The 13,586-nt window shown below is 42.1% G+C and overlaps 1 protein-coding gene across 2 annotated transcripts in view; it reads left to right on the forward strand.

Moving 5' to 3' along the window:
• The window catches only part of KNDC1 (kinase non-catalytic C-lobe domain containing 1), a 138,584-nt gene extending 125,383 nt beyond the window's left edge, over positions 1-13,201 (forward strand). Inside the window, exons 30-31 of one of the 2 annotated variants that reach the window (XR_012220437.1) lie at positions 1,343-1,650; positions 11,030-13,201. Coding sequence is in view for 1 of the 2 variants with exons in the window: in XM_073546518.1 (XP_073402619.1) it covers positions 1,343-1,574 (232 nt within the window). In the remaining variant the exon portion in view is untranslated. Of the gene's footprint in view, positions 1-1,342; positions 9,067-11,029 lie in introns of those variants that run through there. The other variant, XM_073546518.1, reaches the window with a different exon arrangement.
• Positions 13,202-13,586: the final 385 nt, after the last annotated feature.

Consider the following 13,586-nt stretch of genomic DNA (forward strand, 5'->3'; position numbering starts at 1 on the left):
GTAAGATTTTCTATGTTTCCTTGATTTACGCTTTTTTTTCTTATGCTTTTTTGTTTTTACTTGCTATTTTTGTTATTTTATGTCACTATTTCACATGTTCATCTTAAAGTAAATTGTTAAGGGAGGGGGCAGTTTCTAGGTCAGATGTTGGTAATTTTTATTTTATTTTTTATTTTGAGAACCTTACACTAGACAATCCTGAGATATTGGGTTTGCAGAGCTGAATGAGGCCATGGTGGAACATGTGCACATCCACAGACTCGGGGACTGCCGGAGACAGCACTCCATTTTTGCAATCTGTGGGAGTCTCTGCGATCATTAATTTATCAAATGTATGCATAGGAGCTAACTTTTTAAGTCACCTGCCATAAATATACAACGAGCAGTCTTTTAAAGAGCAACATAATATATACACACACATATACAGTATATGCAGCAGTTAAAAGCTGCTTCTAAAAGAGCATGAACTGGGCATTGAACAGCACTGCATCATAGTGTTTCGGAAAGAAAGAAGGTAATGAAAAACAAAGTTATGAATTTTTGTGATATATTTCATTACCTTCTTTTGTCTCCCAAACACTGTGCTGTAGTGTGGTTTCAGTGCCCAGTTCATTCTCCTTCTGGAAGCTGCTTTTAACTGCTGCTCAGCAAAATCTTAACATTATATTCAAATAATCAGAATATAGGATGTTCCCTGTCTGGGTACTTGGCGGGGGAGTATAGTGGCTCAGACAGGGAAGGTACCATACACAGACGGTTTCAAACTAGTGCAGGGATCTTATCAAGCAGCAGTTATAAGCAGCTTCTAAAGGAGCATAAATTGAGCATTGACGCGGCATAGTGCTTGGGAGACAATGAAGCAAAATATAGTAATGAAGTGTATTACAAAATATAAAAATAACTTTACAATGCCTGGAGGATAGTAAAATACAAAAATAAGTTTAGTTATTCCTAAAACAATTAAAGGAACTGTCGGCAGCTTTTCTCCAGCAGAGCAAGAAAAAAAAAAAGTCTGAAATCGGACATGCCCAATCAGCAGCTCCAGACAATTTATCTTTCCGGGCCCCCCATTCACATTAGTCTGATATGTATGAGGGCCTTTATCTGTGGTGGCTTCCACTGGTCACTAACCTTCTGCAGATTTGACTCGTCTTGACTGCTTTAGTGATTATGGCAAAAGTTTCTAGAAAACAATATTTGGCAACATTTGCTATATGAAAAATATTTCCCATGTATATTGTCTGGCTTCGTTCTCACGGCTTTCTGCCAGAGTCTCGTGAATGTCTTCAATACAGTTCTTCACGTTTTTTTTTTTTTTTTTTTTTTTTTTTCCCCTTCACAGGAATATTGCAAAAGTTGTCAGCCAGGTTCATGCATTTCAAGAAATCCCATACTCCTTCAGTCCAGATCCAGACCTACAGTTTTACCTCCGCCAACGCATTTCCCATTTCAGCGATGCCGATATCTCCGTCCTGGCAGCTGACAACAACGCCAACTTTCATCACGTGAACTCCGAGAAACATTCTCGTAAGATACAGGACACGCTACGAAGGATGAAGGCGACATTTCAGTGAAAGCCATAGACCTAACCGTTCCTGCACATTCGTATCCCTTCAAAAGAACCAAAGAGTAAATGAAGAATTTCCCAAGGTGATGGAAGGGCAAAACGGTGGCTATTAGGGTCTTTTTGGCTTAGATTGGCAGCAGTGAAATTGGGGGGGGACACAAATATTCACAAAGGGCTCATGTATTTAACTCATATTGGATCTCCGTTACGTACTGTAATCGGTCTGAATACGGTCCTATCGCTGTACTGGTGACCATGTTGCCATATCCACCAACCATGGAGAGCTTCTTTTTTTATTTCCTTTTTTTGTATGCATTTTTCAGATCACGATCAGTCCTATTTTTGTCTTTTGCATTAAAAATAAGGACTGATATATGATAAAAGGTAGCACTTTGGGTTACCATTTCTCTTGGCTTTAAGTAACAATGGTTGGATTTTGAGTTCATACACACAGCCAAGAATTAGAAGTTTATTTCCTGCAAGTTAAAGCAAGTTAAAGTAAATTTATTAATTGAAGGTAAATTAAATATAGGTCAATCTGGCTTTAGAAGAAAAAAAAAATATATATATATAGTGTGTGTGTATATGTATAGATAGATACACACACACACACACATATATTTATTTTGACCTTCACAAGCACTTGGTTGCCTACTTTACTTTTTTTTTTTTTAAGCATAACTCCAGTGACCCATTTAAAAACCTCTTAGAATCTGCCCGTGCCCATTCCATTTATTTCATTAAGATGCCAAATAGGTGATGACATGAATTACTGCAGTGCTTTACTTCCTCCCTGCTGTTAGTTACCATAGATAATATACTTAAATTTCTTACCTAAACGGGTAGAGATATGGTGTGTCCTGGGATTACAGCAGCCTCTGCAAGCACATGGTGTTGTATCAGCTGTGTTGGAGAATGGAGAATGTAACATGAGCTAGCAAGTTGGTACAGACCAGGCTTCAGCCCTCCTTTATCTAACATGACTCATTCTGATAATAGTGATTCATATTACTGGAATAAAGTAAATTTATATTGGGTTGATCTAGCTAAGAAAAAAAAAATATAAAAAAAAAAGTTGACCTTGACAAGCACATGGTTACCTGCTTTCATTTTTTTTTTTTTTTTAAGCGTAATCCATGCAGAAAACTCTTAGAATATGCATGTTCTCACTCCATTTGTTCCATTCAGATACTGAGTAGGCGGACACTTGAATTACTGCAGTGCTTTACTTTCTCCCTGTTGTTTGGGGTGCCTCCACATTGCGTTCTTGCCCACTTTCAGTGGTCTCGTTGGGTCTTGCATCTGGAGACTCTGACACCATCTGATATGTCTGAGTGTCCGTGGTCCAGTTGGCATATACTCCCGAAAATGATGCACGTCAGAGCCATCGTTTACTCTGTCGTTACCATTATAGTATATGGCTTTGTCGGAACATACACCTGAATCACGTTTTACAGGGGGGTTCAGACGCAAGCGCCGACTGTACCACGTGGGCAGGAACGCAATGTGAAAAGAGCCTTAGATAATATACTTGAATTTCTTACCTAAGCAGGTAGAGATAAAGCAAATACTGTGGTAGTAATAAAGTCCTGGGATCACAGCAGCCTCTGCAGTGTTTCAAGCATATAGTGTAGATGGTGTAATAGGAGCTAGCAAATTGGTAGAGACCAGGCTGCAGCTCTACTTTATCTGTAACATGACTATGATAAGAAAGAAGAAAAGGTCCGCATCACAAATGGCCGAGCTTTAAAGGGAGTGGTATTGTACCTCCGATGAAGATCTAATAGTACAGTGAGGATTGCGCTTAAGGACCGTTTTGAAAATTAATTGAACTGCTAGCCATGGTATTTAATTTGCACTTTTTGGATGGTGACTTTTTGATATAGTTGGTGGTCTCTGTCACTGTTCATCCTCATCACGGCGCAGTAATCCTATGCAAACCTAAGACTGTTCTCTAGGTGTAGTTTAAGTATTGTGTGTGGTCTGGTGGTGGATTTGTCGAAAGGCGAATGACTACATTTTACAGTATGTTTAGGGGCTGATCTGCACTCCAGGGAGTTTTACATGTTATTTTCGACTCTGTTCTATGTTCTGTCCTAAATCTCACTGCAGAAGTTGTTACGATGGAGCAATTCCTGCGCAGCTGTTTACTAAAGTATTTCATAATAATGAGAAAAAAATCTAGAAAACCAGAAGGAAAAATATACGGACCCAAAGCTGGAAGCAAAGAAATAAAAAATGAAGGTGGGGGGGAGGATTTTTTGGCTTCTGATCTTCAGGGGTTTGAAGAGTGATTAAACTTTTCCGACACATTTTTAAGTTACTGGACACTTTTATTCTGGGGGTTTGGGTCAGTCTCTCGAAATATCTTAGAAAAGCACAGAAGGTGGATAAGGCAGAGTACAGATTCAATGGAAAGTCATAGACTTAGAAAGCCGTACGGCTCAATTCTTTATTGCATTTGCACCTTTTTTTTGTCTTTTTACCTGTTTATTTTCGTTTGTGCCTTACACTGCGTTCCAAATTATTATGTAAAAAGAGTTTAGGAGTGATCAGGTTAGAATTTTTTTCTTTGTCATTTAAACTCATTGCTGGTGATGTGTGTCAGGGCTCTTTATATCACTGAAAGCAATTGCAGATACCTGTGCAAATTAGTTTGGCCGGTGTGTCCAAATAAAGGCAAGACTACTTAAGAAGGCTGTTCCACATTATTAAGCAGCCTACATTTTTTGCCAAAATGGGAAAGAAAAAGGATGTGTCGGCTGCTGAGAAGCAACAAATTGTGGAGTATTTAGGTCAAGGCAGGACTACAATCAACATTGCCAAGACACTTCATCGTGATCATCGCACAATCAAGAAGTATGTATCTGATTCCCAGCACACACGTGTGCGTGCTGATAAGGAAAAATTGAGGACTCTTTCCAACAGGCAATTGCGTCAGGTTAAAAGAGCAGCTGCAAAAATGCCTTGTCATAGCTGCAGACAAGTTTTTGAAGCTGCTGGTGCCTCCAACGTTCCCCGAACAACAAGATGCAGGGTCCTTCAGAGGTTTGCAGCTGTGCGTAAGCCATCCTGTCGACCACCTCTATCCACTGCACACAAGCAGAAATGGCTCCAGTGGGCCAAACGATACATGAAGACTGACTTCCAAACTGTTTTGTTCACCGATGAGTGCCGTGCAACGCTCGATGGTCCAGATGGATGGAGTGGAGGATGGCTGGTTGATGGACACCCCATGAAAACACGGCTAAGGCGCCAACAAGGAGGAGGTGGAGTAATGTTTTGGGCTGGAATCATGGGGAGAGAGATTGTCGGCCCCTTTAGGATCCCTGAAGGGGTAAAGATGAACTCCATAATCTATGTGGAGTTTCTAAAACAGCACTTCCTGCCATGGTTCAAGAGGAAGAACCGTGCTTTCCGCAGCAAGATCATTTTCATGCATGATAATGCACCGTCTCATGCTGCAAATAACACATCTGCATCTCTGGCTGCTATGGCCATAAGAGGACAAACTTATGGTGTGGCCACCATCTTCCCCTGACCTCAACCCCATTGGGAACCTCTGGAGCATCATCAAAAGGAGTGTCTATGATGGCGGGAGGCAGTTCACATCTAAGCAACAGCTCTGGGAGGGTATTCTGTCCACATGCAAAACAATTGAAGCACAAACCATCCAAAAACTGACAAATTGAATGGACGAGAGAGTTCAGAAGCTTCTTTCCAACAAGGGGTCCTATGTGCAAATAGACAGTTTGTTCAAAAACATTGCAATTATACTAGAATATAAGATGACTGGAAAATAACAATGACTGCAATTCATATACAGTAGGTAATTTAGAGAAAATATGAGGAAATATTTTTTGCATAATAATTTGGAACACAGTGCATTCTTTTAATGCGTGTTTTCCCGAAAGGCTATGTGCACACGTTGCAAATTCACCTGCGGGTTTTTTCCCGCGGAACCGCAGGTAAAGTGACCTGCGGTTTTGCCCTGCGGTTTCACACCTCTACTATGTTAAAGGTGTGAAACCGCTGCGGAAACCGCCGAAACAGTTGACATGCTGCGGTTTGTAAACCGCAGGAAAACCGTGTGGAAAAAACCGCAGCGTGAGCACAGCGGTTTTGAAAAGCCATAGGGTTTCATTGTACTGTACCATGTCTGCTGAACTGCTGCGTTTCCGCAGGGCCAAAACCGCTGTGGAAACGCAGCAGAATCCGCAACGTGTGCACACAGCCTTAGTTGTTTTTTTTTTTTTTTTATTATATTTTAAAAAATGGGGCCTAGAAAACATCAACACATACCACAATACAGTATAAATAATACATTTTTTAAAAAGCCACAGAAAGAACAACTGAGTCCAAAGATTTTCTTCTGAGCACCTTCCCTCTGAGCTGCACACTTCTGAGTTCCTTTGGATGATCCATAAGGCCAGGACCCCACAGATCTGCACCTAATTATCGTTTACATATGGTACTCCTTAGAGGTAGTCCCATCTAAGTCAGTTTGGCTATTTACACAAGACTTGCTATATGGGTCTGATAGGTGGTGCATGTCCCCCCTTGGAGACCCTTGCTATAACATGCAGAGCAGGGCCCCTTGCCCAATAATTGCCTGTTCAAACAGGCCACAAATAGGAGTTTTTTGTTACAAAAAAAAAGCCAAAGACTCAGACCTGGCCATCTTTAGCATTTATGGATGTCTCCTATGTGGCAGAGGCAACTTTGGGGGGTTCCTCAGGCACTAAAGTCTCGATAAAGCTGCTACCTAAGACTCCTTACACCACTTATATCTATGGTCTCTGTTATTATCACACACGACTGGAGAGAACATTTTGTGTACATTAAGCAGACCCCCTTCATATTTTTTTATGACCGTTGTTTTTTTTTTTTTTTAATGACAGGCAAAGTGCAATAAATCTGGGATTGTCCTGTGCTGCCTATAGAAAGTCCCAGCTAATAGCTGGCAGCACCATTTGCAAGTTTTTGCAATTCAATGTTCTCTAATTTGGGATGCTAGTATTCTAGTCGGCATAAGATGTGTTTAGGGAAATGCAGTTTATTTTTATACAGGGTGCAATATCACCTCTAAAAATCAAGTGCATGCGCACTAATGTGGGCTACACGGCCGCAGGTAATCACGCCACAGCTCAAAATATGGCTGCGCGCCGGTCAGGTACAAGTATTTGTCTGCCTAATCTTGGTTGCATGAATTTGGGTTTTAGTGGTTGTCACTTTTGCCTACCAAACAGGTAATCCCTGCATGTGTTACAGCTGTTGCACAGTCATGAGACATGCAGCCGTGGAGACTCGAACATATTATTTGAGTACATCGAAGTCACGGTTAGCACCCGAGTATGTCCAAGTCCAATTTTCCAGTTTCCGTTGATGTAGATTACTAATTTCAACCACATAGATATCTTTTATCCACTACTGCGTGTTTTTGATGCTGGTGATCCATTTGCGACGACCATTGTTGCGCCAGCAGTTTTTGCACTTACGACATTTTTAATCCATCCACAAGTTCTTCAACCTATAGGTTATTCCGCTCACATCAACCATTTCCAAGCAACTGTCTTCCACGTTTAATAATAATTTGAATGATAAAGACTCTTCAGCTTTTCTGGTGTAGCGAGACGAGAGCCAATCAGTGTAACCTATTTCCGTACAAAGCAGGGCAGCACCAGAAGAATGACCTATTCTCTAGGATGATATATATCTTCTTGACTCCTCATGGGAGGAGCTAAATAGTATTATGTGCAGGATTCCCAAAGAGTGAGAGCCTCTGTGTCAAAGGTTTTCATGTCACATTTCTTACAACAGTACTTGGCTTCTGGTCATATGATTGCACGTTTCAGGGGTTTTTATAAAATATCCTGCATCTCACAAAGAACATTGGCCAATGGCATACATTCTTGAGAGGGGGCCCCATGGCAAAGTTTAAAATGCTGTTTCCAAGAGTTGGTGCAAATTAATTTGCATTACCTAGTCAAGGCCAGGTCCGTAATCTGTGGTCATCACACTCCCTAAGAATCACCTTTTACCTCTCGGCATCCATGGCACTTCTTTTGATTAGCTTCAATGTCATCGTTGCAGCGTGACATTGGCGTCATACCAGGCCATCAAATTCTTGATGTTTGGACGGAAGAGGCCACTGAGTACTGCCCTGGTGCAAATTGATTCACACCAACATCACTCCCTACTACGGTACTTTGTTTTGCCATCCACGACAGGGTTTGGGATTTGTTTCCAACGTCAGAACCCATTTTGTGACCAATTTTCCACCCCTTTATTTGCTAAAGGTGGCCATATGAGATACATTCCCCTCAATAGTTGATGGCAGAGTGATTGGGCATGTTGGATTTTAACAGGCCTGATCCTTCTCGAAGAAAAGACGCCGCCACTACAGGTGTTTTGTAAGTGGCTTTTCCATTGGGAACACATACTTGCTGAAAAGTCAGGAGGAGAACCAGTGAGCCCAACAATCTCAACACCAATATAAGGTATAAGGCCACCATAATAGAATCCGGACTAGCCTCCCTCTCTCTAAGCACCCCATAGCAGCTGCATGGTTTGCCTTTATGGTATCTACTCCTATACCCTTTAATGTGTAGTCTAGAAGACCTCTTGATTTTTCTCAACGTCTGAACTATATGGACAAGAAAATACATGACGATACTCCTGCAAGAAAATAAATAAATAAAATGCTAGTGCTAAGTGCTAGTGCTAAGACTTCAGAACAGTAAAGGGCAGAATCTTATTGGCATGTTTCGTTCCAATTATCTCTTATCCTGGACACTGCACATATAATATGCCATGAAGAAACAGCCATTCTTGTCCTGACAACAACAAAAAAGTAATAAGACTTGAAACTAGCAATGAAAAACAAATAAAGCTATTTTTTTGTACAATTCACAACTGAGTAATGTATCTGGATGTGAGATCACATTCGCCGGCCGATGACGAGCATGTTTCTTAATATTTTGGTACTAAAGTCAAATGGATATTTTTTTTTGCCTGAGATCAGCATGAGGTGATGCGTAACTTTCAGAACTATTTTTGTCTTACCGGAACCGAGGTCTGTAAAGATATTGATGAGTCTTCAGTGTGTGATAGCTCCGAGAGATTGGTCTTGTATGTAAAGTGTCATGGCTCCTGCTGATGAGGCCGGTGTAATGGGCCGGGGTCAGGTACCTTCCATAATTATTAATAATATTGTTATATTATTTTTGTATGATTTTATTATTCCATGTCCCCATTCAGGAAATGTTATGTATAGAATGCTTTATTATAGTCTTTGTGTTGCCGTCCCGTTAACCCCTCGTCTGTACTTCACTTGTATGTTCAATCCTTCTTGCTCAGTATTTTATGTGTTTGAAAAATTAAAATAAATCTCCCATCCAATGGATTTGGTTATTTCTTGGTTCCCCCTGGTCTAACGCTGACTTTGTTGTGTCTGATCTGTGTATTATTTGTACAATAAATGCGCCTCGCTTGTGTAATGTTGGGTGTTGGTGTTTGCATTTCATGCCTCTCTTGCTGTTTTGTGTTTTTGTTTTGGACTAACACGCCTAGGGTTACCCACCTATCCAAACACAAAGGGTTTTTACAGAATTCCAAAACAATAACTGACCCCCCCCCCACACACACACACCCACACCTTAACATAGCTTAAAACTCCTGGGTCCAAAAGGGGCCCCAACTAGCAAAGGTTTTTCCAAAAAAATAATTTAGGCTTGTTATATGAGTAGTGATGAGCGGATATTCTCAGATAAGGTGTTATCAGACCATGCTCAGGTGCTAACAGAGTGTCTTCGGCGTGCTCGAAAAATATTTGAGTTTCCGCGGCTGCATGTCTCAGGGCTGATCAACAGTCGTAACACATGCAGGGATTTCCTGGTTGTTAGACAATCTCTGCATGTGTTGCGGCTGTCAAAAAGCCATGAGAAATGCAGGTGCAAGGACTCAAACATATTTTTTGAGCTCGCCGAAGACACTCGGTTAGCACCCGAGCATGCTCCGATAACTCCTTATTCAAACACGTTCGCTCATCCCTTCGCATGAGCCATTGGACCTTTTGGACCTCTGTAGGCTCCAGATCAAAGGTCCGACTTCAACCCTTGTACCCACTATAATTATGGCTCCTTCAGCGGAAGCATCATTCCTCTCCATAGAAGTGGATGTGGCTAAGCTGAAAAATGACTCGCGTTGCGATGCAGACGAGCACATGGACGCAGTCACAACTTTAAAATGGGGACTTGATTGGCCATGTTGGTCTTCTATCATGCGCATATATCTCTGTTCAGCTCCTCTTGCTTTATGTCCTACAGACCTTCAGGTACAATGAGACAGGTTTCCTTCAACGTTTACTGTAAATCCTGTCTGTAATGATAAATGACTACTGAAAAGTAGACGAGCAAAAGGATTCACAGGACCCTAGTCCAGTGGCCCCTGGCCATGCCAGCAGTCTGTGGCTTCCAAAGCTCCTCAAACCTCCTACTTGTGGCATCGCTGATTTTTCTGATTAGTAGACAGTTGCAATAAAGGTAAAGAAATCAGAAAAGGCCCCAAAGATGCTGCAGGTACTAGGTTCACAGTTATCTCATGGACGGACTCCCGACAGGCCCACTGGACCAGAGTCCTGCAAATCTTTTTGCTCAGCTCCACAGAGGCGTGATCTCAACAGAACAGGAAGTGTCAGTCAACTGTGAGGCTCAGTTGTGTGAAAACTGCAAAGTTTCAGGATATTTTATTTTTAAAGAGTAACTATCCTTTTTACACTTTGTTCTAAATTTTGTTGTCAAATTAAATAAAAGCAGATAGGTGGAGGTCTGGGTCCTGAGACCCCCACCGATCGCTCAAACCACCACTCTTATCGAGAAGTGAGGAGCTTGAACAACAGGAATGCAAAATCCTTACCTGAGCAAAGTGGAGTTCCAGATACAAAGCATAGACTTTCCATTGTATCTGTCCTACTCTGTGTGTACCCTTAGGCAGGAGCTGCATGTTTTTGTTCCCTGAGTTGCTCTTTTTTTTTTATTTTTTTGTTTGTTTTTTTTTGTTTTTAGGTTGTGTTTTTTTTTGTTTTTTTTTAGCAATCTGTTTGCAAATAAAATGACACAAAGATATTTAAAAAAAAAAAAAAGTTAAAATTGTATTACTCTTTTCAAAAGTAAGTAAAGACATGGAAAGAGTCTCGCCCACTGTTCCCTGTGGCTAATTGATTGGCTGCAGTGTTGCAGATGATGAGGGGGACATCTGGTGCCCCCTGAAACTAATCTTTTCTGAGCTGTAAGAACTCAAGAGACCAGAGGGGGGACAGCACAGAGTATTGTAATATTTATCTTATTTCTTCACCATCTTCCATCAGGATTTAGATTTGTCTTAAATATTTGTCAATATCACTGTAGCGACGTGACCTAAAGGATGGTAATCCCAGTTATCAATTCCTCCTTGCATTTCCAGAAAGAAGAGCAGAGGAGCATCACAACATGTCCAGAATTGTTATTTCTGGGAAATCAAATATTTCCTAAAACAGACATTCCCGGATATTGGAGATCTGTGGGACGTTGTTCAGATTACTGAAGAGTTAACTTTGTGTTACTCCCGGCCGGTCCGTTTTCAGGCTTCTGTAAGTCTTGATTACAGAAGACTCATTGTGATGTCTCCAACCTTGAGTTTAATGAATGCTGGAAGATAAAACCTTGTGACTGATAGCGGACTGCCCAACTTCTCGCAGGTCACCCCGCATATCAGCCTGGTACCGCTGCGCTGAACAGGAACAACAGAAAACCTACAAAAGCAGCAATTCTTTGTCATACTGTACACTTCTATCTCTAGTGAGAAGTTACTCCAAGAAAATAGGTGTCCACCATTTACCTTTTATGGGCAGTATACATGTTTATTCCCATCAGGTAAAGTAACGGAATATCACTAGAAATATTGGTGGAAGTCTAGCCTGGGATGTGCACAATCATGAAGGGAAAATAGCAGTGTGTTCTCTACAATAGTTTTCCCAACACAGCAGCCCCTTGCCTGCATTCAGGATGAGCTGCGGTTCTCTGCACAGCATCACTCTTCTCAGGCCCCTATATGAACAGCCCCATCCTGCAGTGCTCTTCACAGCCCCTCCATATATAGCCCCCTCCTGCAGTACATGACTCTTCTCAGCCCATGTATATCCATTTCTATTGTGCAGTACTGCAAACCCCTCAGTCCACTACATACAGCTCTCTCCTGCAGAACATGGCTGCTCGGTCTCCTGCAGTACATGGCTGCTTTGCCCCCTCCTGCAGTACATAGCTCCCCGGCCCCTTTCTGCAGTACATCGCTCCTCTTAGCACGTTGCACATATATACTGCAGGAGGTGGCTGTCTTCTTCGGCCCCTCTGAACAGCCCCATCCTGCAGTACTTCGCTTTTCACAGCCCCTCTATATATAGCCCCATCCTGCAGTACATGACTCTTATCAGCCCATATATATCCATTTCTATTGTGCAATGCCTCAAACCTTTCAGTCCACTACATACAGCGCTCTCCTGCAGAACATGACTGCTCGGCCCCCTCCTGCAGATTTGGCCCCTTAGCTCCTCGGTCCTCTCCTGCAGCACATGGCTATTTGGCCCCCTCCCGCAATACACCTCTCCCCGGCCCCTTTCTGCAGTACATCGCTCCTCTTAGCACGCTGCACATATATACTGCAGGAGATGACTATCCTCTCCGACCCCTATATGAACAGCCCCATCCTGCAGTACTTCGCTCTTCACAGCCCCTCCATATATAGCCCCATCCTGCTGTACATGACTCTTCTTAGCCCATGTATATCCCATTCTTTTGTGCAGTACTGCAAACCTCTCAGTCCACTACATACAGCGCTCTCCTGCAGTACATAGCTCCTCACTCCTTGGTCCCCTGCTGCAGAACCTGGCTCCTCGGCCCCCTCCTGTAGCACATGGCTCCTCGGCCCCTTTCTTCAGTACATCGCTCCTATTAGTACGCTGCCCATATATACTGCAGGAGGTGGCTATCTTCTCAGCCCCTCTGGCAGTACATTGCTTTCCAGTCTCCTCCTGCAGTACATCACTCCTCCCAGTCCACTAATTAGAGCCCCCTCCTGCAGTTCATTGATCTTTAGCCCCTTCTTTCATTCTATAGCTCCTCAGACCCCCTCCTGCAGTGCATTACGCTTCTTGGCAGCCTGATAAGTGACACATCACTGGAATCAGGGTCTCTGTCGCTAATATGCTGGTGTCAGATTAAATAGCAAAAAACTGTCCACAGAATCTCTTTAAGTGGCTTAGCATAAAATAAAAAAGACAAGGAAATATTTCATCTAATTTTATTTATTTTTTTATATTTATGACCCATCACAGAGATCATTGGCATTGTCATCACAGGTGAGAACAAGTAGCACCAGTTCTCCAAAGCAGAGCCTAATGGTAATGGCAGTAAATTACTGAAGGGGTTAATAGAGTGTCTTAATGTGAATATTTGTGTATGACAGGAACCATGATGGGAAAGGTATTCCAATGTGATTGCCAGACATGATTCACCAGTAGGTGGCGCCATTCAGCTGGAAAATATGAAGTAATTGCTGGAAGCCTGTTATGGACAGAATGCCCAGAGAAAATTACTGTTATTTTCTTAATTCACTTTTTTTTTTTTTTTTTAAGAAATCACATAGATCACATGGGTTGTATCATGAAGATTATCTGTCAGTCTTTAAAAAAAAAAAAAAAAGAAAAAAATCCAACTTCTGCCCATGATATCCAGGTGTTTCCGCTGGGGAAGCTGTGGCCGGCTGCACATTACCCCAGCCAGTGCAGCCGAATTATACATTACTGTACATTAGTCATGAGCAAGTGTTAGGCTGTGTGCACACGATGCAGATTTGCAGCGGATCCGCAGCGGATTTTACCGCGCAGAAACGTTGCATATCCACATTGTGATGTACAGTAGCCTTAAAATCAATGGAAAAAAAAAACCGCTGTGCAGACGCTGCGTATTTTTCCGCGGTACAAAAT

Source organism: Dendrobates tinctorius, unplaced genomic scaffold (assembly GCF_039654945.1).
Source record: "Dendrobates tinctorius isolate UK_male_01 unplaced genomic scaffold, ASM3965494v1 ptg000147l, whole genome shotgun sequence".
In the NCBI taxonomy this organism is placed as follows: domain Eukaryota; kingdom Metazoa; phylum Chordata; class Amphibia; order Anura; family Dendrobatidae; genus Dendrobates; species Dendrobates tinctorius.